The sequence below is a fragment of the Leuresthes tenuis genome, unplaced genomic scaffold, assembly GCF_036924035.1.
Source record: "Leuresthes tenuis unplaced genomic scaffold, fLeuTen1.0.hap1 SCAF_19, whole genome shotgun sequence".
In the NCBI taxonomy this organism is placed as follows: Eukaryota; Metazoa; Chordata; class Actinopteri; order Atheriniformes; family Atherinopsidae; genus Leuresthes; species Leuresthes tenuis.
The window spans coordinates 20,577,959-20,605,727 of record NW_027325373.1 but is presented as its reverse complement, the minus strand read 5'-3'; the positions used below and the strand labels follow the sequence as shown (position 1 = coordinate 20,605,727).

The 27,769-nt window shown below is 42.1% G+C and overlaps 2 protein-coding genes across 3 annotated transcripts in view; one reads left to right on the top strand and one right to left on the bottom strand.

Annotated features, from left to right (window-relative positions):
* The window catches only part of fnbp1b (formin binding protein 1b), a 48,429-nt gene extending 40,219 nt beyond the window's left edge, over window positions 1–8,210 (bottom strand). The window contains exon 1 of the mRNA XM_072371449.1: window positions 7,782–8,210. Coding sequence (XP_072227550.1) covers window positions 7,782–7,805 — 24 coding nt within the window. The 5' untranslated portion in view covers window positions 7,806–8,210. The remainder of the gene's footprint in view (window positions 1–7,781) is intronic.
* Window positions 8,211–11,855: 3,645 nt separating this feature from the next.
* On the top strand, window positions 11,856–27,664 carry agpat2 (1-acylglycerol-3-phosphate O-acyltransferase 2 (lysophosphatidic acid acyltransferase, beta)). Of its 2 annotated transcripts, XM_072372044.1 has the most exons (6): window positions 11,856–12,366; window positions 18,875–19,008; window positions 23,507–23,682; window positions 23,785–23,880; window positions 25,143–25,215; window positions 25,317–27,664. In XM_072372044.1, exons 1-6 carry the CDS (start codon window positions 12,191–12,193, stop codon window positions 25,472–25,474), a joined length of 813 nt encoding a protein of 270 aa, XP_072228145.1. In that variant the 5' UTR covers window positions 11,856–12,190; the 3' UTR covers window positions 25,475–27,664. The 2 variants fall into 2 exon arrangements, with proteins under 2 accessions (XP_072228145.1, XP_072228146.1); XM_072372045.1 differs by lacking the exons at window positions 25,143–25,215; window positions 25,317–27,664 and adding an exon at window positions 24,865–25,105.
* The last annotated feature ends 105 nt before the right edge of the window (window positions 27,665–27,769 follow it).

Here is a 27,769-nt window from a genome sequence, read left to right as displayed (position 1 = left end):
GGCAGTAATGCGCCTTTGCTACGTCTAGCCTGCCAGAACCCAAAGAAGGAGAAGGAAAAGAAGAAGAAGAGGAGGAGAAGGAGGGGAAGCAGCAAGCAGCCAGAATGACGTCGGATAATACCGGTATTACCACCGCCACTTTCAAATCGCTTGTTTGGCAGCATTTTGGGTGCCCGGCGGAAACGATAAATGGCAGCAGAGTGACTGATAAGTTGTCAGTGACATCCTTGGTCAGGCTCTGTTTGCGCTCTGTATTGACAGAGTAGAACTTTGATTTGGTTTTGCACATAATATTGTTTGCTCTTGAAAAAAAGAAAGATTTTGTTTTATTTTTAGTTAATTTTAGTTTTAGTTTAAATTTTTGGAAGAAGTAGTTTATTAAAAGCTCATGCTTACATCATGCATGTAAAGAGTTATAACAAAACATTTCCAAATGCATGTGCAACTGGGTTAAATAAAAGTCTGTTATATCATATATTTTGTCATGGTAGTTTTCTTAAAATCTCGTCTAGCCTCGTTCTGGTGAACCCAATATCGTGTCTCGTCTCTTCTCGTGTATCGAGCAAATCCATTATCATCAGTGCACATCGTGTTGTTGCTGTTTTAAATGCAGAAACATGAAATGAAACCTGCACGAGGCTAAAGTGGGGCGTTAATAGCGACTTCCTTAAGAAAATGACAGCCCTGCTGAGCTGCCTGCTGACAGTACAGGTGCTGCATGCGTTTCTGGAGAATCTCTTCTCAAGGCAGTCATGCCACATGCTGTCATGACATGTTTCATTTCAACTGATTCCTTTCAGGAACATACTAACCACATGTTCCATCGCAGCGGGTCTCAATGATTACTACACTTCCTCGTCAATTGTTGTCAGTCTTTAAATTAAATACTGCCTGCCAGGCAGATTGTGCAATTTAAAAAGAAGGGGAAAAAATCACACAAAAACAAGTTACACTGCTTTATAATTAAGTCAGCCGGCTAACATCGTGGTAGCAAATGACGGGCTTGATTAAACATGTTTTTTATTGGTTTCACACATAGAACTACAGTAGTTATGTGGCTTGCTTCCAGTTTAAGTTCAGAAATAGATCAGTCAAATGCTTTTTCTGTCTGTGTCATGTAAGACGTCTCTTGGTGCAAAGGCTCTTTAATTACTACAGCTTAACTTCAGATATAAAGGTTCAAACGAGTCCCTTAAAGATCCAGTCGTACTTCCCTGGACTCCATCCAGTCATGCAACTCGTTCTCCTCTTCAGTTAAACAATGAAGTAGTGAGGAACTCATCTAACTGTGATGCTTCAGAGAGGTGCCATAAGATTGCTTTTAAAGTAATGGGACTATGGGTAGGACAGCCAAAGGAGCTGCTGGAAAACAGCACTTTTAATGCCATGCATGTTGTTTGTTGAGACATGAGCAGCTGCTGATCATGTTTATCGGCAGATGAATGGAGAGATTTTATCTTATTGAGGTTTATTTTTCGTCTTGTTTTGGAAAGCTGAGTTTTTGCAGTGTGGATCAGATCGCTCTCGTGCTCCTCAGAGTCTTCCGCAGAGTTCCCCCGCTGCTTCCTCTCCTCTTGGATGAATAACCTGCTAGCAGACAGCAGCAGCTTTGGGACCATAGCTTCTTCGTTCCCTTCTTCTCTCTTTTAGGATGACACTTTCGGGGGGGGGGGGATCCCTTGGGAACGTGGAGTGCATAATTACATCACCTAAATGATCAGAATGAGCCTAAATCTTCAGCTGAAACAGTTTCCCAGAGAAACGCTCTAAATCATGTGTCAACACTTTCACTCCACCCTTTTCTGCCTCATTACAGGATATGAGTAAAGAAGGCTGTGGAAGAGGCTGCCTGACATGCCGAGCAAATTATCCACGTTGGAGAGACTCGTATTTGTCATGATGCTTAACATATCCATACAAATGACAGTTGTAAGCCATGTTTCCCATGCTAATGTGCAGTAGACTTAGGGGGACTTAGGGACATGAACATATCAAGTTTAGCTAATAAATGAAGAAAGGCCTCTCTAAGGACGACGGTGGATAAATATCTAAATGATAATAAGTGATAAGACCATCTTCTAAGGCAATCAGTGATCTCCACCCTGTCTGTGTAGCATCATCTGCATTAGTGCGGGTCCACATACCCCACATACTGCCCTGATCAAAATAGTAGTCCAGCTAAAGCGTAACGGTTTTCATACCACATCCTGCAGATGTACGAGTTCAACAAGTATTATATTTGTGACAGTGAGGCTGACGAAGAATCAGTTAAACAAAGACACAGAATTATCTTCAGCAGTTGAGCTACTTTCAGACAGTGAGAGACAGTGTGGTAACCACATGTTAACACGGTCCAGTTTTCATTCTAACTATGGATCATTTCACTTTTAGCCACCATAAAGGTGGTGAAAAGCTTTATACGTGCACTGACCACATCTGGCTTCATTCAAAAATAAGATTCAAGGAAACATAATAACAGACAACTGCTGTCAGACAAGCAGCAAACCCACCGTTTCATGGCCTCAGCAACATCCACAAACTTCATAACCACAAAGAACTCAGCTAACAGAGCCATCAAGTTTTCGCAGTCATCTTTAGCACACATGACAAGTGGTCGCTCTTCCGTGTGCTCGATGACTGCAGCAAACATCTGTGCTGTCACATCCATTCTCTCTTTAGGATAATAACCAAAGACACGCTGTGTAATGCTCCACGGGTCAGTCTTCTCTCCGTCAAAAATCTGATCCAATTGTACAAACAAGTATCTTTTTTTTTCTTCAGAATATCTGCCACATGTTGAGGCTCTTTTAGCCAAATGAAGGCTTTATAAGCTACATAGTTTGGCCTCCAGTGACAGAACATGATGTGACAGTGACAGTGCATGAGCAGTTTCAAAAAAGAGGTTAGACAAAGAAAGATGTTGCAGAGCTTTGATGACAATCCTTCACCTTGAACAGCTATAAACAGCCAACAATGCTCTCCATCATCGCCGCAAAGGGAAACCGGTGCTGTCCCAACCGAGATAACAAATCACTTACAGTATGTAAAACAACACAGCATCAATTAGAGGAGCATGGGCTGTTACAAAGCCCAGGTGACATTATGTCAGAGCTCCAGTGGCTTTAGCTAAGTGGCTGTGTAATTTCCAGTGTTACAGCAGTGATTATAGAGACTGCCTTTACAAATAACAGAAGAGGCGATGCCTGAAGATTAAAAGCTGCAACAGACTGTGCTGGGAAGGACTGAGTCATATCCTCGTGAGTTCATTCATTAGGAGACAGAGGAACTACATTTTGAGTCACCTTTGCAGACATCTTTCGACACCTTCAGCACAATGAGGAGCATACAAACCCATGGAGATGATGTTTGGTTGGCAGTTATGATGTTAATAGGAAGCAGCAAACTCACACATAACTGCTTTTGCTTTAAATTCAAATTAATCAGTTATTAACATTCTTGCAGATTAACAAATGATTACACAAAACTCTCTTGTCTGTCTGTTCATCTACAGGAGTGGATACTCTTTCCCCCCTTCTTTCTGCTCCTCACTCCCAGGGGTGCCCTCAGATCAAATGTGGCTCCATTCATCACCATTTTACCGTCACAGTGGGTTGGAGAAAGAGGAGAGGAGAAAATGGGCCTGAGGTGGTGTCACTGAGTCAGCAGGTGGGTGGCGATCACCATAAGATTTACTGGGGAGGTCTGTTGTTGCCTGCTAAAGGTTGCAGTTGTTGACCCCCGCTGACTTGGACACACAGACAAAGAGAAAAGAAGTGGCTCAGGTTTCAGTCCTGGAAGTGTTCTGAATGTCAAGTGAACGGAAAGGAAGGGAGGGGGAGTGAAGCTGAGACTGACTGAGGATGTGATACAAGAGCTGGGGAGATCTCAGTCTTACAACCAGTGAGATTTTCTTCTTTAAATCGCACTACATGTTATGACCAGTGGATGAGTCGATAAACAAGCTAACTTGCCTCTGGAGCTGTTAGAGACAACTTCATTCACTATTTGAGCAAGTGACAACCCCCCCCCATTTATAATGGTGCAATTCAGTCCAAAGACACACAAAAGGTATTATTCCTACTTTCTCCCCTCTAATGGTGCCGACTCCCGTGCAGTTCGACTCACCTTAAGCTGTTGCTCTTTAAGTAAAGTTTCAACCTTGTCCATTTTGTCTCATCAATCAGTTGAGTGTGACTGGGTAATACACCTACATCCAGCAATTTGAGGACTCCCGTGAGCAACTGTGAGCAAAGTAGCTTACCTCCAGTTCCCAAATTAACCACACGAGAGAAGTGAGACAGTCAAGGTGTGTTAGTGTGGGAAGGTTCCTTGTACTGCACTGCTTAACGCAAACCCGGACAACAGGCTAGCTTCTTTTTTCAGTTTTACATATAGCTACTTATGTACAGTAACTATTCTATCTCACAATCCAGAGCGAGATATACTGAGGCGAGAAGCGCCTCAGTGCCAGCTTTGGATCTGACATATATCGCTCCAAGCAAATCTAATTTGATCCAGAATGGTTACGTGGAGTCAAGTTAGTTACAAAATACTCTTGTATAGTTTAATTTTTTTTCTGACTCTTGCTCAGCTGTGAAACAGTCACATGTTGCACCACATTTGACTTCCTTAAATGTTTGTTCATGATGTCCATTTAGAAAGGGGTTTGGGGTCCCTACAGTGCATGCATGTGATTCTGATTCATTTCTCCATTCTCTGCTTGCATAACAGAAGAACATTTCAACAACTTTGTTGCCATCTACCAGAACGTTTTCCCTTTGTTTTTACCCGAACAGATTCAATGCTGCAAACCACAGCTTCTTTTATTCGCTGCTTTTGTGACACTTCCGATTGGTATCTTGTCAGCAATATTACAAGGACAGAAAAGTGACGACAGCAAACACTGCCAGTCTGTCTTTAAGAACCCAGTGAATACTATAATCAGTCCAATGATGTTACACAAAAGGCATTCGACATTTTGTTTCACTCACAGTGAGTCACAAAGCTCAAACAATAGAGACCCATCATAATCATTTTTGCTTATTTAGTTACACTGTTTGCCTGTCTGAGCATAAACAGTCTGTCCAAGTAGTAACATACTCCATATTCACTATACCCAGTTTATTTCATCTAGCTAATTTGACTCAGTTCAGCTAAGTCGTTGTCATCCCAAACCCTTATTCTACGGATTTCACGAGACAGAGATGTGAGCGAATATCAGCGCAGGGCCTGTTTGCACGGCCTCAGTCAGATTGGTGAGAGGTTGAGCAACCCTGCTCTAGTTCGACTTCACTTCCTGAAATATCGTTTACTTTCCGGTAGGCAGTGAGGAACAACAGGATGAGCACGACAAAATGCGTGACGCAAGGCGTTCCTCATCTTTTTTCTGCGCTGCACCGTTTAATCTTTTAGGTAACGCACCTTAAAAAGGAAGAGAATTCAGACTGTGATGTTAAACGCATGTTCAAAGCACAACATGACAACAATCTTATGAGGCCAAAAGCAAACGTGCGTGCACAATTTGCACAAATGGCAAACATCTTGATTTTCAGCTGCTCAAATAAGGTAATTTGCTGTTTATCTGTATTAAATCTCACAATAAATTAAATACCTCTGGATTTTGAACTGTTAATTGGCCAAAACAAAAACAAAAAAACTTAAGCTGTCTCCGTGGATATTTTCTAATATTTCATAGACCAACTACAGACTGTTATTGGTAGCTTTACATATGATGAAAATGATGGTTAGTTGCAGCCCTACTTGTGATTACTAAACCCCATTTTAGCCTAAACCGCAGCATCCTAACTGGCTTTGCCACAGTAGCGATGGCTGCATGTGTTGCTGCTGGTTTGAGACAACAACACACCAAGCTGTGTGCACTTTCCACCTGTGGAGAATTGCTGAGCTGTGTCTGCCTCCTTAATGCAGGGCCTGAGATTAAAGAAACAAGGGTCTGGATTCCATTGAGTCCACTAAGGAAAAAAGCAAACATCTGGTTGTAATACATTACATTCTGCAAAAGCTCCGTCTCTGAACAACTTGCAAACGTTTTCCAGACGCAAAGATACACATGAAAGCCCCTAAAGCACCTCAGGGCTATGTTCGCTTTGCAGAACTACCTGAGCTGTGGTGTTTCTCAATCAGGCGTCGCAATAGAAAAGTCAAAATACACAGATAACACTTAGAAAATGCAAAGAATTTGAGGTGCTAGGGACTTTACTGGTGAACTTTGGAGCAGGTAAATAACTGGGGAATTTAGCTGGGTGCTTCCCGCTCCTTTTAAACACGTACATGATTTCACCATCTCCAGACCCTCTTAAAACTTTTAATATTCCCTTTCCACTGCAGAGTAAGGCCAAAAAGTGCTCCACACTGCATCCTAATTGAAGTATCTCAGCAAATATTGATTGTATAAATGCGTCACGGCAAATGTTTAGAAATGTTAAGGGAAAAAAAAATGTTACAGCCACAAATATTTACACTAAACGGGGTGCAGCAGGAGTTTGTGTCGATATAATCTAAACCCTCTTTCATGTACAAACTCCATGGAGAAACCTGCAAGCGTACAGTGCATGTTTGCACTGACACACACACTGAAAACATACCACCTCAAACATGGAACAAATCCTGCAACCTGCCAGCACCTCTGCCAATAAAATAACACGAGCCACTCAAACTAAGGCCAGACAAAAAGAATTCCACTTGCCAGAACTCCTCATTATCAGGTAATAAAAATAGTCTGACGCAGTCTTGTACTCATCATTACTGTTTTTCTGGTCAGAGACTGGCCTACATTTATGAGTATGTGTCTGAACATAGTGAAATATTTTAATGCAGAGACTTGATGATAAGTGCTACCGGGTTAAGTTTCCTTGAAAGTAGACTTCAATGGGCTGAAAAGTGACATCACAGCTGAGGTATTCACTGGAATGAGGTCACCGGGCTTCTATTTAGCCTTCTACTGCTGCTCACAAATGTTTTTCTAGTTTTGGTTTAACCAAATTAAAGATGAAGAAGGTATGAAGCCAAACTGTGTCCACCTTAAATTTGAGGGAGAATCTGCAGGCCAACTAGTAGCTAACCCTGCGATTTCTGTATGTAAATGCAAACAGTTTAATTTGCATTGTGAATTAAATTAAGAAAAAAATCATACACTTTTCTTCCTACATGTGATTAGAAATATATTTGCAATAAAACCAGCGCAAGTGCAGCAGCTAATAGGCCAAGCAGCTAAAGTACTTCCAAAGCAATTTTCTTCCTTTAGAAAACTACTGGCTGCAGATGAAAATTCACCTGATCATCACCCGATGAAAAGCACGCATTTACCCGCTTGTTGCACATTTATCACATGGTAATACAGAGCAAGTGTCGCGGCAGCATGAACGTGCACTCAACCACTTGGCACCGCTAACCGCTATGTTACATTTTGAGGGGGTGTGTGCAAAACGTGGTTTGAAATGCACAAATGTGAACTAAAATGGATGTTGCGCTAACGTTAGCGGCGGGTTTTCACTCCTACCCTACGTTGCTACCAACACCATGACACACCAGGGCAAACACACACACACAGCCCCGGTTATTACCGCAACAAATTAGCCCTCAGTTAAGCTAATGTCAGTGAGGCTTAACGTGCACGAAGCGGCGCACAGTGAACGTCGTTTCAGCGGCAAAACTGCGACCGCGGCGCTCTGGCTCGGGTTTGTTTATTTAGCGAGGACCGTTACATTCTCACGAGCTCAATAACCGCCGTGTATGAGCGGCACAAGTGCGCCGAGACTCACCCATAGCTCCGACCCCCAGCTCATGGTGTCAGTACGATGTCCTCGTAATAATCCACAACTGGAATGAGGTGTTTTCAACACACACAGCAGCGGCAGACGTGATTTTCGTCTGTGATGAGTTCGTTCGTCAACACCCCAGTGTGAAAGAAAAAAAAAACACTCCTGTCTTCGTAATTATTTAGAATTTTTTTTTTCAGAGCCTCATCGTGTGTGACACAAGATGGCCAGGAGCTGCAGCAAAATCTTCAAACAGGATAGTCTCGCTATATGCAGCGCGCGCGCGCACCCGCACCGACTCAATGACAGCTGCTCTTGCGCGCGCACAGGCAGGGGTGGAAAAATAAAAGCTCGATAGTAGGTGAGGGGGGGCGGTTGTCACTGCGGGGCTGTCCAATAACGCCTCTACCGACGCTATTGCTCACTATATCCTGCGCGATTGAGGTGGAGAGAGGCTCTGTTTTGAAATGCAGATGCTTGAACGCAGGAGGGATGTGGGGGTTGGTGGGAGGTCCACAGAGGTCACCACCCATGGCAGATGTTTTATTGAATACTCCCAGTGGGTTTAATCCTAACCCCTGGGCAACTAACTCTACTTTCTCTTCTTGGCTTTGTGTGACTGCCTGTCTTTCAAGTTATTTCCGATAAGGCGATCGTGCACGGCTTTGACAAGTCTCTAAATTTACTTATCGTTTATCCCACAGCAATCACAAGCCATGGTGTTGCACACAGGATATTGTGTTGAAGGCGCAGCTAAAAATTAAAATAGAATGACATTTAAAGCAAGTATGGACAACACTGACCTTCTCTTAAATCATTTCCTGTCGTGTCAGTTGTATTCAAAACTCATGGTCCTGTTTGCATACTGTCACTGATTCACTGGTTAGATCATTCTGATCAGATATCTTCTGAAAAATAGTTCAGGCTGAAACTATTGCCTCAGCTGCTTGTGCACTTTTATCTCTATTTCAATACCTAACACCACATAGTTGCTTTTTCTTCAGCGTTATTGTGACAACCAAGTTTTAGTGGGGATGCGTGGTATTTCTGCTTATTAAACTAACTGGGACATACACTACATCGTTTGTATCTGTACATTTCTACAGGAAAATGCAGCATTGGGGCTTACTGAGACACCTGCTACTGGTAACGCGCTTTTCCAACTAATGTCAGCTACAAAAGAACCATTGTAAACACTTTGAATTGTAAACGCATTTATTTGGGCATCAAAACGTTCGCCAGCGACAAATGTGTGATTTAAATTAAATGTATCACTGAAAGTGGGAAGATTATGGTCTTTTTTTAAGGTTGGAAATGATGGAAAGTGGTGAAATCCAATTCGGTGTCAATGATATGTCCCGTACAGCTACAGCGATGCTTCCATCTAGTGGAACAAACCAAAAACACGTTTAGGGTGGACGAAAAAGATGCGTGAATGGTCATTTCTTGAAAAGCTGAGATCATGATGTTTGGACATAACTAACTTAACATTATTAACTTATGGGACACGGGTTTTGGGCCGTGGCTGATCTAATTAGTCACTGTGTGGGGGGAAGACCTGTGTGACTCCATCAAAAGTATTCAAACACATCAAGGGATGCATGTTGCTTCATCAAATCTCACATGGCTTCCAAAATAAGTTAGTAGTGTAGAGAGTTGTCTTAAACCTGGATAGCATCTAGCCTGGCACAAAATGACATAAAATCTAGTCATGTTTAAGAAATATTTAACAGCTCTTTGCCTCTTTGATATTGACACTTAAAGCTTCATTTTATGTTCTTTCTTATTCACATGTAAATGATTCAAAATGCTGCTGAGAAAAAGCTTCACCTTCACTACACTGGCTCTGAAATCACTCCGCTGGATTTAAATGTGGGCAAGAATGTATTTATACTGTTGACTCTAAATGGCTGCGCACAGTCTTGTGGGTCATTTGCTTTAGCCTTATCGGCCTTTCATAGCCTGCACAGACTTTATACGTACCATGTATCCGCTATGCATAAATTATGTTCGAGCTTTAGAGCTTTTGCTTACCATGCATCTTGTTTGAGCTGCTGTTGCCTAATTAAACGACTTCCAGTTGTGTATTTTGATGATTGTCAGTCCCTCATGTGAGTATGCAAACGCGTGGTTATGAGACGAATGCACACGCAAATGTCGGAACAGACGTCCAAACTTTTGCAGGGTGCTCACCCTCTTTTTGTTACAATAACTGTATAAAATAGATCTTACTGTGCCATAAGCTTGTTTAAAATGACGACGAGCATGTTGGAGATCGGTTAATCTCCCGTTTGCATAAGAATTTAAAATAAAATTGGATACCAACATAATCATTTATCAATGTATGTTCAATTTAAAGCCCACTGAGATCTGTGTGATTTGGGGCCGCAAAAATCTCATTTAAATGTCATACTTTCCTTGAGTTATGTTGCTGTCTGGTAATATAGGGTAAATGTTCTGCCTCAAAGTGGCATTATCACACAATAATCTAATGTTTAATATCAGGAGTGAAAAACGATGTGAAGATCACATCCTCCATTAAAAATAATTACACCACTAGGGGCACACAAGAGCCTTTATGTGCCATTAATAGACTGATCTCTCCATGTAATTTCACACTATAAGGAAGTAGAATGAACATGGCACAGTGTTAATATGCTCAGCCTTCCCTATGAATTCTTTTTAGCTTAGTGAGCCTCTTCATCACAACAGAGATTCACTTCTTCTATTCTGACCCACAAGATGACCAGATAAGAATGTTGTCTGCTGTGACTTTGGCCGTTTTATTTGCCTTATTCTTTATATTCTTTATATACTTATACTCTTCAGCTTTGACATATTCAACATCACCCTCTGTGCTAAGGTTCTCTCATGTAATAGAAATGTATACTCAAACACACATATATAACTAACAATAAAGTAAACATGCGAGAATACCTCCAGTCATTTTAACTCAGTGTGCCAAGTTTCTTCCTTTTATCACAGAGAGGGTGTTGTGTGTTTCTTCACAACATTGTCACAGTATTCCTACCAGAATCTTGTGAGGTTACAGCTTCTCAGCTCTTCTTCCATTCTGAAAATGTTGGCGACATCTAGATTCACAGTACACGAATGCTAACAGTGAATGTTTGAAGATCATACCTGTGACTCTAGTTTGTTGATTTAAGCTCTATTTTAAACACCATCACACCATCCCAGCTCAAAGGCAAACTTTCCCAACTTGACGCTAACCTTGTGTGTTATTGCAGCAGGATTTGAATGGGTCTTACCCTGTCAAAAAAGGGTCAAAGAAGGCTGTATTTCCTGAGGAGGTTGCAGTCATTTGCGTCACTTAGCGGTGTGCTGGGAGGAAGCACAACAAAAGGACAACTCAAGGCCGGACAATCTGATCAGGTGGGTCAGCTTTGTGGTGCCCCCGACTCTGGTGATGGTGGCTGAAATGAGAACACAGAAGAAACTGCCTGTCTCTCGACACGAGCCATCATCTGTGCATCATCATCATCAATCAGAGGAGCTCGCTCAGTGACAGGCAATTGCTCCCAAAGTGGAATATGGACAGACTCAAAAAGGTCCTTGTTTCACAGAGCCATCAGGAGGAAGAGGGAGGACAGAGACAGAGGATTGGATCTGACTGTGCACAAAATCAATTTATTTCTCATGTTGAAATATTTACTCTCCCCAATCTAATCATGTACTTCACATCTACACCAATTTTTAGAGTTTAGAGTCAGCAAATTGATTAGGAGCACATATTGTATCAGGATTAAGGACTGATTGGTTCTAATCTTCCAGATCATAACAAACAAGCATTTTGAGATAGCTAAAACTTTATTGTCATTTCTGCCGGACAGTGTCAGATTATCGTGCAAAGATTGGATTATCACCACTAATCCCATTATGCACGTTTAAATCTGCCGTCAAACTGGTTTTATGCTGAGGATAACCTGGTGGAGAGAGTGAATCCTCATAGACCAATTACAGCGGAGTTAAGTCGGCATGTTGAACCACAGAAAAGCACAGAGTCCCGAAGGAGTAAAAGTAAGAATTTGGCAACTAACACGTTGTAATTCAGCCCAGTTCAAGATGGAAAATAAAGATCTAATTGATGACATCTGACACAGTGAGAGTGAAGCAACCGGAAATAGAAAAAAGCACCACTGATGACGACTTGACTCCACCTCATGATGCCATTTAGCAACAGATGAGCAACGCTGCATGTTCATTTTCTGCAGCCACAGTCACGCATTGCCATCACCAGAGCGCCCGAAAGGAATACTTTCCAACTGTGTAATGTTTGTCAGGGTCGCGGTGCGTCCCTTTTCTCTAGCACCGTAGTTGGCTTACGAGCTAACGGTTTCCTCATCCGACCCGCGAGGGCTGCTGCTGGCCGCGAGTTTCTCCCGTGCGCCGCTATGGATGTGCTGTGGATGGTGCCGCTGCTGCTGTTCCCATTCCTGATGTGGACCAGCAGCACGTTTGTTTTTTATTTCAAAAAGTTCTTTTACGTGGCCTGGATGATGCTCTTGGCCCTGGTGGTGATCCCCATGTGTTTACTGAAAAGCGGCGGCAGAGACATTGAAAACATGAGGTGAGTTTGAAATGTCGCTGGCATTGCCGTCTGACAGCTAGCCAGCGTTAGCTTGTTAGCTGGTTAGCATCAGCAGTTGTTGATATGGAAGATTCAAATTAGGCTCGCTACCGGTCTTAATTTAGCACTGATTTAGAGTGACATTACTGCGCCGTAACATCAGAGAGTGTCTAATATACCGAAACATTTAACATTATGAGGAATAAATTAACACAAAGAAATAATCCTCAATTCATTTTTAATCATGCATACGCTACATTAGCCCCCTTGACACATTGGCACTGGGGAGGTGTTAACGTTAGCTGATGTTGCTAAGACTGATTTGTAACGTTCAAGTTCGCGAGGGCATACCACTACTACCATGAGCTAACAGTAAGTGTCTTATTTAGATTTTAAGCAAGACTCTCAGCCAGGTTCCCTCCATTCACATTCCTGTCATATAAGTTATATTAGACGAGGACATCAGTCTTCCCATTGAACAACACATGGGATGTTTGTTGTTGTCTTCAAAGAAACCATAGAAATGATGCAACAAAATCAGTTTTAACTGCTGGAACCAATATCGACTGAAATTTCTGTGGGGTATTTGAACACACACCTGTACTCTCCAAATATGCAGTCCAACTTTGCTTTATTTAATCACATCTTTATTAATCTGTCATTCCGTTTCTTCCTTTTTTTTTGCTTTTGTTTAAATGTGTGTGATTCAGTCATTGAAGTTCGAGACAGATGATGGTGCTGATGGTTCAAATTTCACATGTCTTTTCCTGATAAAGACGATATTGTGCTGAGACCATGTCCGCTGAAGGCTGAAATGTAGTACACCTTTACTCCCAGTGTCCACTTTTCAGCAGCGGGGGGGCTATTTCTATTGTAGAAGTTAAGACCCGTCAGTGAGGATGGATTACTGCACACAAATGACTGCATTCCAGTAATTACCTTGAAGAGACAGATGCCAGATGGCAAGTTTCCCCTGATTAAATGTAGGTTACTGAATAGTTATGAGGCCCAACTCGTCTGTGAGACGTCACTTGGCCCTGATCCACTGACAGCACCCCTGTCAGTTGCAGGAGTGGACCTCACTGCCTCAGTGCACTTGGAATAACTGTTTCACAGTCATGTTAGCCCTGGCGGTGGTGTCATGTTGCAAAGCTGTACCGTTCTGTCAGCTCAAAGGTTATCTGGACCTGTTGACTTTGACAAAGCGACTGACTCGGGGTTAGGCCTTACACAGAAAGTGAATACAGTTTTGTTGTTATTTGTGTTTGCATGCATGTTTCACACACTTGCCAGGCGTAGCAGAAAGGGCCCAGTGATTCATCAGGACAGAGGAGTCTGTCACAGGCTTTTGCTGTCACACAAAAGCCTGGATTCTGGGGTGGACTGCTGACTTGGCAGCAGACTAAGAGGACTTGTATGTTTTTTAGTAAACTGATGGGCCACAAAAGGCTTGGGTGTGCTCGGTCAGTCAAAAGAATCCATACCAACCTATCAGGAGTGGTCCTGAATCACATTCTCAGTTTATTATCAGTGTGTACACACACTTGCAGATGTGGCATTTACATGAATGGCCACTTTACTTCTGGGTATTGGTCTGGGAGTGATTATCAGGTTGGATCTCATAACACACTTAAGGGGACAGAGGCTTAGATTGCTCACTCACAATTGCTTCAGCCCAGGTTCCACGTTGTGTAATGGTCTTTTACATCAGCGGGGGACCAGTATTGTTTTAGAGTTGGCAGTTATGAAACCAGAGGATTACACACGTGTTTGGTCTACTTATTTTTAGACTTCTAGACTCTATACTGCTGAACAACTTTAATAATTGCTGAAGGGACAATACTTACAAGTGGTAAAATCAGAAGACACGACTAAAGAGTTTTGCGAAGAAAAGTTTCCACTTGGTTGGTGGTGAGATCAATCAGAGTTATAGTCCAGCTATCTTAACCAACCATGTTTTACCTTTCTGAGTGAAGTAATCATTTACTCTGTCATTGTGCCGGTGATCCTGACCCTGCCCTCTCGTCAGCAGTATGTTGTCTGATGGTTTAGCAGTTTTGGGGTTAAGGTCAAGTTCATCTTGTATTCATCTATTAACTGCGATTATACCGTGGAGACTTTCTGATACTGAAATGAACCCAAGTCAAAGCTTGAAGAAGCACAGTTATACAATGATTCAGCCAACGTCATTTAATTCTGCTTAAATAATCTCCCAGTTGCTGGAACGTTCAGTCATAGCCAGAGTTTGTTATCACAAACGATGCGTTAAAGAGATAAACTGAATATTATATTGTGGTTTAAAGGTTAAAGTTATTTTCCTGTAGCGCACCAGGGAAATGTGCTTGTTGAGTGCTGCTAAGGTATTCCATTCAGTCTGGTCTAAAGCGTCTCATAAATGATTTTGGAATTGGCATCAATAATTAAAAATGGTATAAATAAAGAGAAAATGTAAATCAAAGCAAAAGCCCAAATTTAAAATGCACAAACAGACTATTTAGACAAACATCAAACTTGTTTCTGAATAGTTAATGCATTTATATCTGAGTACAATCAGAATTACCAGAGTAAGAGCGAGTAAAAGTCAATGGATTTTGGAGTTTTTTGATTTCCTGGTCTGTTCAAAGTTGTGTAAAAGATAACTACCACATTTAAAAACCCTGCCAGTGAACTGATGCATCAGCCCCACGTACCTGTGGAGTCCCAGTTTAATATCCTCTCTGGCACTGGGTTCGCTAGAAGCTCCACTGGTTCCATTTTTTTAAACATGCCAGCCACAAAGTTATAGTTGGCCTGTTTGTTCTTCATCGCAACCCAAGCTGATCTAAGAGTTCTTTGTTCTGGATGGGCAATGATTTGGAGCCACCGGTGCAACAAATTTGCTGTGGCGGTGGTTCTGAATTGGGCTCTGGTGTCAAACCGGCACTGAAAGTGCTTTGGAAGGACTTTCTTTCTTTCTAAAGGCCTAATGTCTATTAAACTGTGAAATGAGTTTCAAAGGACCATCGGCTCCCTGATCAGAAGTCGTGATCGGATACTTTCTGAATTTCTTTTTGGAACAAGTGACTTTTTGTCTGTTTTTGTTTCTTTTTTCTTTTCCCTTTTGAGCCAACCCCGACCTATTGCACATGAACATACTTCCTCTCTGGCTTAGTCCTGTCGCGGGGTCCATCTTCTGTACACACACAATGTCAAGACCCTGTGTCTTCTTTGTCGTAACACCGTAACTTACCCATGAAATATGATCACATCAGCAACAGATCAGTTGGAGTCAAGCATCTATGTTTAGCTGTGTACATTTTTACTGTATGTACACCGTCATGTCGGTGTCCAGTTACTACAGACTTTGAAGGAACAGAGATTCCTTGGTGTACTGTCGCTGGTTGAAAATCACTGGTGAGCCAGGCTTGGAATGGTTGTGATTCAAATGGGGAATGTAGTCGTTAAATCGATGCCATCTTATTACACCACTACTGTTGCATGTGAGTCACCCGACAGCCTCTGTGTGAAGCTGCAGGCTAACTGAATTTGTTCGTTGCAGACAAGGAATCCGACGACCTCTCGCTATACTTGCTATTTATCCGTAGCATCTTCTGTCCTGCGCTGACGACACAGTGAAGGAGGACATTTTAGCCTGAGAAGGTCAGAGAGGAAGCAGGAAGACCAGAGGTCCAGGAGGAAAATAAAAAGAACAATGGAGGAGTTTCAGATTAGTTTAGCTGCCCGTGGGCATCCAGGGGGTAACAGGTTACAGCTGCACAAGAGGTGCAACTGTTACCTTTAAATACTAGAAAGGAACAAGTTAGTCTGTGGAGTTCCCTTGTGGTCTGTTCAAACTTTGCTCTAAGTGAGACCGAGAGGAGAGAAACATGCTTGGGAATTTGTCAGTCAGATAATATCTCGTTTTTTGAGTCGTGGTATGAATTTGGCGTCAAGATTTTGATTCTCATCCCTGTTGAGGTCATGAAAAATATCTTTCTCTCAGAAAAGAATCTTGGAAATGATGACAGGAAATGCTTAATCTAAACAAGGGGCAGAAATGGTCTCAGGGTGGGCATTTTCACATATAAGAGCACGTTTGGAGACGAACATCATGGTAAAGTCTGAAGCTGTTGGGTGAAACATTCCTTATATTGAAATGAAAGCTAAAAGTTCCCTAAACTACAAGAATGTTGGGAGAATCGGGGAAAACAAAGGAGGAGGAAGATGCAGGGGGGTGTGTAATTGAGTGATGAACGACTGACTGAATATGGAGAGTGGCTCTGCTTTTTCCCCTGAGAGCGACGGTCATTGAAGTTGGTGCCATAACAGAAGCCAGTGTGTTGTGCAAGAAAAAGACTTGCTTGTGTTGCGCTGCTGCTTTGCATAGAAAATGTTGTCATGCTGCGGCTGCATGCTTTATTCAATGTGTTGCTGTATGACTCTCTTCTCCTCTGTTTGCCATATACTTAGTTTCTATGCATCCCACATTCAATTCAATTCAGTTTTATTTCTAAAGCGCTAACAATGTCATCTCAAGGCACTTCAAAGATGCAGCCCAACTGAGGCCAATTAGAACACAATTCATTCTAATATGAGCATATATGCATCCTGAAAATATTGTTTGTAATAAATTAGTAATAAATGTCCAACATTTCTAAGGATTATAAGATTATATGCTCTCAATAGCCCAATGGCAGATCCATTCTCTTTTGTCTTGTATCTGCTTTTAATATAATGAATTAAAAAACATACACCGTATTTTGCGGGCTATAAAGCGCACCGGTTTATAAGCCGCAATATCAATGATTGACTGCTAAAGGGTCTATTTTCATACATAAAGCGCACCGGGTTATAAGGTGCATTAAATGAAACAAAACTCAGATGAGTCAAACTTTATTCAACTCACTTGTTGTGCTGCGTGACTGATAGCATTGAGTTTGAAATCCGCTCCGTAAGCATGTCTCTTAGCAGGAGCCATTTTTGGGGCAGCGGGTATAGAAAATGAATGAATGAATGCACACACCTTAATGTTGAAGCACAGATCGTATTACTCCGCGAGGCTCGTGACTACGGTGGCCGTAATGCTCAAACCATCAAGCAGTGCAGCTTTGTGGCTTACCAAGGCCGTGCTGAAACATTTTGACAGATTTTTGAGTGCCGTGTACCACATAAAACCGGTTCTAGGTCAGAAAGCACAACCAGAATTAATCCATACATTAGGCGCACCGCAGTTTAAGCCGCACTGTCGATTTTTGAAAAAATTAAAGGATTTTAAGTGCGCCTTATGGTCAGAAAAATACGGTAGTTTATTCAAATAAATGGTACGCAAAACTGACTTTACTCATACGTGATTTATTCTTGGACAAACGAGTGTAGTTATTAGAAAAGTCATTCATTCAGTGTCAAGTCCTTTGCTCCAGGGGAAATTTGAAGATGACAGAAACACATTCAGCCTCAGGCTTTTCTGGTTGCTTTGAATAACGCTCCAGGCTTTCCTGATCAGGCCAGAAGTGTTAAAGGAGAGCAGGTCTGTGTCTGCATAAGGGTCGAAGATGAGAAAAGTTACTGGTTTGGTCTTTTTATCGTTTGCCCTCCATCAGTCAGGTTCCAGTAATTGCAAAACTAGAAAAGTTGAGCATCTAAAGGCCAAAATAACCTTTTTCAAGGTTTTGTGGGGACAAGTTATTCGAGCTGAGATGACAGTGAATATTGAATCGTTTGGCTTGCTTTTGAAGGTTTTAATGATGCGTGTTGGCCAGAAATCTGTCAGAGTTGCTTAGATTTGGGGTTTTAAACTCAAAGTGTTGCGATCCGAGGCCCGTCCCTTCGGCTGAAACGTGACGGCACGGTTGTGTCTCTGGTGTGGGACATGTGCCCTGATTCAGTGTCAGACGCAGGCAGGCAAACAGATGCTAAGCCGTTGTTTGTCAGAGTTAATTGGAGCGTTACAGTCACCTCAAGCAGTCGTTTAATTACTACTATTACTGATAAACAGCCAGGGCAGGATTTTGAACATGGTTCCACCAGATGTCCTTTTTTTTTTCTTTAAGAAGGAGGCGATTACTTTGTTTGATTGCAGAGGAATTTTAAACATCTGACCTCATGGCTTTTATATATTCCACTGTTTGTTCCAGCAGTTTGACATTATGTTCTGGTTAAATAGAGTTTTTTTCAGACATTTAGGGCTTTATCAGTGGTACCTTTACTGTTCCTCGCAGCTTCATACACACATGCTGTATTAGGTGAGGTTGCTCACTGGAGTCCTTATGGAGTCAGAGGATTCATGCCACATGTAGTTTAACTGAATTCTTCTCGTCACAAACACATAAAAAGAAAAGCAGTGCTTTGTTTAACAGGCCACATGCTAAATTATGACACAAAGCAACTGCACATGCCTATCTGTTAAGATAACATCAAATGAATTGAGAGCTGTATGAAAAGGGCTTCAAATGTTGCCTTTAGTCCTCGTGTGTTAACAGCTACCTCTGCTTAGTCAGCACTGTAATCGATGTCTTTCTTTCCTCCCCAGGATCATCCGCGTCATGGTTCGCCATGTAAAGTACTTGCTGGGTCTTCGATTTGAAGTGAGCGGTTGGGAACATCTGCAGACAGAAGGTCCTTATGTCATCATCTCCAACCATCAGAGCTCTCTGGATGTTTTGGGTGGGTGTTGTAGTGTTTTTCCGAGCTTTTCAGACACAGTGTCATTCCACTCTAAATGTTAGCCTAAAAATGATGCTGTGTGTTCAGGAAAAGCATCCTGTCTCATTTGTTTTATTCAGCGCAGACTGGGATTTAGTCTGTGATGAAGAATAATTCGAGATGTTCCTCGATATTAGGATGCATCTCCATGTGGACATGAGTGATTGTGCATCGAACCAGTGATGGAACATTAATCGATTACAGTATGCTGTTTTTTTTTTTTTTTCAGCTTCAGCAGACAGATAGCGTTGCATGTGTTGTTCCATTACATTCATCTGCCGTAAATCACCAAAGAAGAAGAGGAAATGTTCTAGTCCTATGTTAGGCTCACAGTGTTGTGTTGTTCTGAGTGATAGAGCAGAAGAAGACAGAGCTTAGAAACAGCAGATTTAAAAGAACTTTGAGATTAGACATCTGGCTTTTACTGTGGTGAAACCGAAAAGCACAACCAGGACAAAATTCACATGTTGATTCACTATTGCTGTTATACAACTAATATGAGGAACCTCTTTTGCCATTTTTTCCTGATTAAACATCAGGTAAGGCAGTGTTATAAGTGGCTTTGTTCTTAGACATTATTCTGTATTTCTATAAAAAAAAAAAAAATAATAATAAATAAAAATAAAAAAAGTCCCTGAATGTTCCAAGACTTTAAGATAGCATCACTGGACAACAACTACAACAGAAACATCGAACAGAAGCTTCTTTAAGGTGTCAGATATGTCTGTTTCATTAGATGCACGCCTAAAACAACACACACACGCACACACACACGTTGTTTATCACATCCAAAGAACATGACGTGGGCAGTGGTTGGCCTGTTCATGTCACTAATAACTGGCCAACTCTCCGGATATCGGGGCTCGGTCTGAGGGATTTCCTGAGTCCAGCGCTGCCATACTTTACCTGTGACCTGAATAAATCCTTTGTCTGTGAACTGAAGATCGAGACGTTGTCTACTCGCCAAATCTGTTTGAGCTTTCAGAGATATGGATCTACGGACGTGTCCAGTTGCACAGAATCCCTGGTTTCACCACCTGGGACAGTTCTTGGGGGTCACAGTTTGAGCAGACTTTTCCCTACTGGAAGATAAGACAAGATAAGATAGACATTTATTTGTCCCACAAGAGGAAATCCCAGGTAGGAGTAGCTCTACTTGCATTCTACAGCCAATTTAAAGTCCAGTTAAAGGATTCATTAGGTTAAAAAAAAAAGAAGCTTGTCGAATATTCATCCATTCATTCTTCTATTCATATCCATTCTGACATTTATGGACTTCAGAGACAACTGGCTTACAGTACTGAGGTTAGTGACTCAGACTAAGATGCAGCTCTTTATGTTTATGTTTTATTTATATAAAAAAAAAATTATTCAGACTGATCTGACTGCATATTTGAATTATTCATGAAACTGTTGGTATTTTCAGTTATATAATCACTTAAATATGCAAAACACTGCATGTAGGTGTTATATTCCACTAATGGTTGAAATAAAAGGAAAGTGGAGATGCATCTTTAGATCTTTAACAGGTGAATCATAATGGGATGGTGAGCCAAGCTCTAAGAATAATCCAAGATGGTTGTGCAGATGGCAGGTTTTTTTCATTTCCTAATCCTCAGGGACTTGAGTGATACCATCATCATCATCATTGTACCTGGTAAGAAAATCTGTACATTTTAGCTTTTCAACACTCAGTATATGTGTGATGAATCTTCTCTCCCCGGCCAATGAAATGGGGGAAAAAAGCAGCCACTGCTTCCCGGACTGACATGGATTATTCACCGTCTGCTGCTCGTTTCTCCATGCAGATGACACCAGGTGGATCTTTATAAAGGAAAGCAGGAGTTAGCCGGTTGGGCTTCCAGATAATTGAACGCTGGATAACCGCCTAAGGAGTTCAAATGCCACCCGTCTTTTGCTCTCATCAATAAGTAGTGACATTACATCCTCAAGACTGTGTACAAGGCCTTCACGGGAGGCTGGTGCATTAACTGCAGAGAGAACTCCCTCTGAGACACACAAGCATGGTCAGAAATGAGCAACAATGCAAAGCTTTAAGGACTGATTGCTGACCTGGAGGAGCTCGGTGACTCAGTGACACAAGAAACCATCCCCTCACAAAATAAAGACAAACGACTGTCTGTTGACCTCGGGGGTTAATGAGGCACACACTGCTGACCCACTCTCAGATTACCCCCGAATAATTCAACTAATTGAACGAAACACATGACACTGACTTTAGGTCAAAGTTGTCAAACCAAACGCATTTCCACAGACTTGCTGTGGGCTTCTCACAGCGTTGAGGTGTGCTGCAGAGCTCTGTTGCAGATGCAGAAGCATCTGAGAGTTGCTTTCAGTTGCCTCGTGTCTAATACAGTCCTTACTGGTTTGCTGACATTCACCTTTGTTTCCCCCCAAGCATAGCTATATATTTCCCAGCAGCTCATTTAGATTTGGTGGGAGATGCAGCCTTTTGTTGCCTCATCCCTTCTGTTAGAGATTGTTGTCGCTGATGTCCTGAGTTTTATTCATTCGTGTTTTTGATGAATTGTAAAATCTGCTACTTTAAAAACCAAATCTTTGTAATCTGAGATGGCAGGACTGTCTGTCGCAGCCATGACACGAACTGGAATCTTGTGTACGTTGGCTATTAGTCACAGTCTGTTTGGAATCTGCCCGTTTAATTCTGCTCCGCCGCTGTTTGGTCAACGACTTACCTGCACCGAATGTTAAGGCCTGCTAATAATGTATCCCATCCACATCTTTATCCGTGCTTATTCAAGTTACTGCCACTTCATCTGGTTGTGGTTATTAAGATGACCGTCTACAGTGAATGTAAGATTACTTTATCCCAGATTTTTGTTGAGACTGAGAGTGCAGCAGCTCACCATGTAGCCACAAATGACCTATTATGGTAGATGTAACATTTATCTGTAGAGAGAAGTAAGCGTATTATTAAATGATTAAATAGCTTCTGAAGAACGCCGACTTTCCCCAAACTGTTCTCGGTGAGTAGATAAACGTATTTCATGCCAGAAATAAGGTCTAGGTTTAAAAATACCGGAGTTCCCCTTTAAAAGCTTAAACCTAGTTGAAAAGATCTTTTGATCCCATTGAAAACCGGTGCATGCTCAGTTAAAGCCTGTCGTAAAGTGTTTTACTTTTGCTTTTGCTGTCATTTTGAATCTGACTGTAAAGGACAGTGATTTAGCAGAGGTGTGTTTTCTCTCCATTAGAGCCCTGGAGAGTGTTTTTTCTTTTTTCTTTTAGCAGTGGTGAGTGATGAGGGCAGGACTGAGGCCAGGGTAGTTACAGCAGGGGGAGCGCCAGGCATCTAATTAGCGCTGAGAAAACTCAGCATGAGGCTGATTAGGCGTTTGAGTTACCATGTCAACTGCTACACCCAGCCATTAATAGCAGCTCTTCTTAGAGTTGATGTGATAAACCGGTAACCTCCCTTCCACAGATGGGGCAGCGTCTTAAACACTCACTTATTCTGGTACAGACAACTTGGTTTGCTGTCTCTTATCAATCAATCAGCTGATTATTCAGACACCCTTTCTCCGATGGCATGTGACATATGATAAAACATGGAGTTTACTCCCATCAATAAAGTAAGGTCTCCGTCATCACGTCAGACTTTATATCTGATAGAATCCGGGTTCTTACACAGCCATGGAGAGACGGAGGCCATTTCAAACTTAAATGTCACCTTCAGTCACTGCTGCTGCTGTACATGGGAGGTTTTTAACACAATGTTTGGAGATGGCACATTTTAAGCTCCTTTATGTGGTCATCTGTTCCACATGGAAGGTGTTTTTAACTTGAAAAAAGTCACTTTTAGTGATACCCACACGTTTTTGTTATTTAACTTCATACGAGCACCTGCTACGCTGCACAAGTTACTTTGCAGAAGTAAAATATTGGAAGTGGAACATTTAGTGGTTTGGAGACTGACGGCCACGACAGCTCTATGTACAGAGCTTTTTTTGTTAAGTTTAGTTGGTTAAGTTGGTGTGTGCACTACAGCTCGGTTCCTCTTATCATCATCAGTCGGCTCCGCCTGTAACAGACACCATCATTTGACTGAAAAAAGGTTTTTCACTTTCACTTGAAATGTTTTCAGAGTTATAAATGATGAGGAAACGGAGCTTTTGCCGTCCAGGGGAAGCTTAATCACTGGTAAATTTTGGAAAAATTGAATAAAATCAGCGATTTGTATTATTTCCTCCAAAGAGAGAGCTTATGTTTCAAATCTAGTTAGAATAACTCGAGATGGCAGCCAACAAATTCTTTGTTCAGTTATTGAAAGCACATTTAGTCCTTCTTGAAGTTGGGGTTGGTTAGGATTAGTTGAAGTAAACATTTTATACATTGTATATCGCATATAAACGTGTATATATGCCGTAGCTTTGGCTGCTTCAGCGTTAAGCAACAAGCCTCTTGTCTCGTCTCTCAGGCCTGATGGAGATCCTACCCGACCGCTGCACCATGATTGCCAAGAAGGAGTTGATTTACGCTGGCACAGTGGGCATCATCTGCTGGCTCGGTGGCATCGTCTTTATCAACCGCAAGAAGACGAGCGATGCCAAGAGTGTCATGGCCGACGCTGCCCAAACCATGCTGGACGAGCAGGTAAACGACCAGTTTAGTCAACGGAGCCGGCGTCTTCATTTTGAGGTGTTTGGGGTTTGTGTGGGATGGTTAAATCCCCGTTTCCTCTTTTGACTTCTGCAGATTCGACTGTGGGTGTTCCCAGAAGGAACACGGAATCAGAAAGGCGACCTTCTGCCCTTCAAAAAAGGGGCTTTCCACCTGGCCGTGCAAGCACAAGTGAGTATATTTCATTTGTTGTCCTTAGATCTCACCCTCCTCTTTGTGCGCTCAGCTTACTTGAGGGTAAGCTGTCCTATCTATATCCTCGATGTAAGTTAAGTCAGGCTGTCCTGTGCTCCGATGCACACCCTGATCCTGTTCGTTCCGCTGACCCTAGCTGAGGGGCCGAGCTGATTCTGGCTGCGCTCCAGGAAAGTTCTGCAAACTTTTGGCTCCCAGAAGAGTGAGCTGTAGTATTGTGCTGCTTCCAGACACATGGGGGAGCTATCAGGCTTATATGCAGCACGGCCAAGTCCAAAGTCATGTACCACACAAATGATCCAGTCAGGCTTATCTAAGTGGACATTTTAAAATGGTTGGAATAGTTTTTTTTTCTTTGGGAATCTGTGTTTTGAACCTCTCTGCTGTTGTCTTTCATTCAGTGTTCTGCATTTGCCCAACTCCTTTACATTAAGTTCACAGAGCGAGTGCAGAGTCCTTCACAGCTCAGCTGTGTGCATTTATGAGCTTTATCTCTGCGTGCATGCAGACGGGAGGTCTCTGTTCTGGAGTCGATGTTTCAGAGCACACACTTGGGGTCAAACAGGTGGAATAAATTATTTTAAAAATAAATAAATAAAAAAAAGTTTGACTGAAATCTGTCCAGAAACCACAACTTTGTTCACCCCAGCAAATGATGTTGTGTGCATAAACCCAAAGATGGATATCAGTTTGGTTCAGATGTGCATCAGAGCTGAGAGGCTACAAAAATAAACCCTTTTGCTTCTCGTTGGCATATGATTTATCATTTTTTATAGAGGCTCTGCAGCTTAGAGTTTGCCTGCGTTTGGGAAAAAAATTAAAATGTGCGTTTATGTGCGTGTGCTTGCAAACTCAATCTCCGCCGTCCTTTCCCCTCTTGGCTTGGATTTACATTTGAGGCTATTTCAATCTCTGTTTGATTCTGCTGAGTTATAGTGCAGCCTTTCCATTTGTACTCAGCCAGCCAGATTGAGTGGAAGCAGGACAGACCCCAGGGGCAGAAACATTTGGCTCAGCCTGTCCCGTCGAAGGGGCTCTCGGGGCCTCAAGAGAGCATCTCTGCCTCTATTAGCGGCAGTGGAGGAGATGGAGATTGCTAGTATCATGCTGAGTTTGTGTGTGTGTGAGAGAGAAAATGTGATGTTAGTTTAGTCGAGCTTTCCTGTGTTTCTCAGCCTTTTACTTGCTTAGAAGACAGGGAGACTCTGGCTGTCTTAATGTGACTTTTTTTTTTGCAGGTTCCCATCATACCCGTCGTTTTCTCCAGCTACAGCAACTTCTACCTTCGGAAAGAAAAGCAGTTCAAATCAGGTATCTCTGCTTTACTTCCTGCTGGATTTTTAAAAAAGGGGGTATTTATCTGCGTCTGTATGCAAAGAGCTACTTTATGTTGAGTCTTTATGTTTCTGCAGGGACCATCACATTGAGGATCCTTCCAAAGATTGAGACAAAGGGGATGACGTCAGACGACGTGTCATCTCTGTCTGACAAATCCTACGATGTGATGCGCTCTGCTTTCCTGGACATCTCTAACTCCGTACCCCAGAGCAATGGGCCCTTAAGGCACTGAACACTTGCCATTCTCTCGCCTCTTTTTCTGCCCCTGTCCGAGACCCCAGACCTTCCCGCTTTCCCCAGGTTGTCCCATCTCCTGGCCAGGAAATGACATGATACAGGTCTCTTCTTGTCTAGTTGATGCCTGGCCACCCAGCACAGTCAGTCCTGACCCTCAGCGCTGCTCTGCACGCCGCGAGTGGAGTGACGGACGGCCAGCCGACCAGTATGGATGTGTGTTGTTCATGCATGCCTTTCGGATGGCTCTTTCCATCTTCATCCCCGCTTTGTGCTCTGGCTTAGGAAAGCCTGGCTTTGTTATCGTCCTACTTTATCATGATTTTGTACTTTCTTTGGCCTTTCTCTTCCCCTTTTGTCTGCATCTGCCTTCTGTTTAGCAGATGAATTTAGGCATTTTCTCTCTTCTGTTCATAAATGTCACTGGATATTTATGTGTTCCTCTCATGCGCCCGTTCTTTTCGTTACCTTTGGATGCACATGTGCACACATATATTCAAAGTAGCCTATCTCCTTCTTTCCGTTGCTTTGAGTGTGTTCTCCCTTTTCTGCATTCCAGTCTTTTGCCTAAAGACAAACCGAGCAGGGTCTCCGCGAGCGGTAAGGTGTGTGGAGGTGAGAGGTCGACACTGGTCGGCAACAGACTTCTTCAGCTCTGTCACTATCAACTCAGTGCTCCATGACGTACGTCATAATGTCAGAAAGCAATGAATGCGAGATACCGTATTTAACAATCGCACCCATCTGTGCTGAATTAATGGACTCACATGGATCAGTGTTGTGTATTGTGGGCGTATCATGATGCGGTCGTTCAGTTTCTTTCCAAAACAACAGAAATAACCAGCGTGCAGCAGCGAGTGTCTCCGAGCTTTGTTCAGATTGCTCTATTTATTTTCACATCAGATAATCTTGTGTTTGTTGCTTTTTTTTTTTCCAAAGTGATCACATGCTTTTGTTCCTGAGTTAGAGCTCATAGGTGAACCTATTTAAAATGTGTCAAAAACAGAGCGACGCCGTTTCTGGCGTCACTGTTCCAAAGTGCAAGCTACCTGCTGTGCCATGACAAAGACTTTGTTTTCAATGTTATCCCTGTTTATTATCGTTTTATGATCCGTGTAATCAGTCATTTACTGATTGGTCACTTTTTACTAAATATTGCTGGTGTCATCTTTTATTTTTCATTCTTCTCTAAACCTTTGATGACTTAAAATGCATTTTGTTGACTGGCTAAATGAAGAGCTGTCCCTGATTTTATTCACCTGAAACTGTTTCAGTTGTGATGTTTTGACTGAGTTCTAACTCTACCTCTGTGGAGAGTATTAGATTATTTAAAGGTTTGTGAACATTTTGGCCTTAAGTTTGATTGGTTGTTGCTGTTGCACTTTGGATTGTACGACACGTTTTCTTATTCCCAATTAATTAACTACTACTTCTAACTACATAGAACTGACTGAACTGTTTTATTTCTACATTCAGGTCTTAATTTTTGCTCATTGCCTTCACACTTTCACCCATCTTGCCCATCAGAGAATGTCCGACAGCCTTCTGGATATTGTTTTCTTGCAGTTCTCTTCCCCCTGAGTAAAAGTGGGATGTTGTCTTGCATACGGCTGGCATCAGATCTGGAGGACGTTTCTTTGAGCTGTCGATATTGAATTTAGACTGACCTGTTGTGCACACAGACGCTCTAAAGAACTCGTGAATGGATTTATCTATATTTAGATAGTACTGTACACCTGTTCACTGCTGCTCATACTCGAATGCAACGTTAGTATTAGTGATTCCAGCTTTAAGTACACGTGAAGGTCGGGATTTTCTTTGTTTAGGGTTGGTAAGGAATATATGCTCCAGCTACTAATAAGCCATTCTTTCTTTCTTAGTTTACAGATGTTTTTTTTCTTCTAAGTTACTAACTTCTAAGAGCAGATTTGACCTCTGCAGTGAGAGGTCAGAATGTTAAAAAGCACTCTACCAAATTTGTTCCAAACATAGGAATTGTACCGTTCATCTTATTTCCTGTTGATTTCTTTCGTTTTATCCTGCAGATGTGATTTGTTAGCTTTGTGACATGAGCCCAATCCAACGGTGTCTGCAAACCCCCCTCAGTTTTTCATATTTATTGGAAAATATTCCCGACCTTATTACAGCACTTTCCAAAATGAGTTCAGGTGCACAAAGTAAGAAAAAGGGTTTATTTTTATTTTTTTTCCTTTCACCAAAGTGTAATTTCAGTGGATATAGGAAACGGAGCTGACGTCCTGCAGAGCCTTGTGTGTGTGTGTGTGTGAGCGCG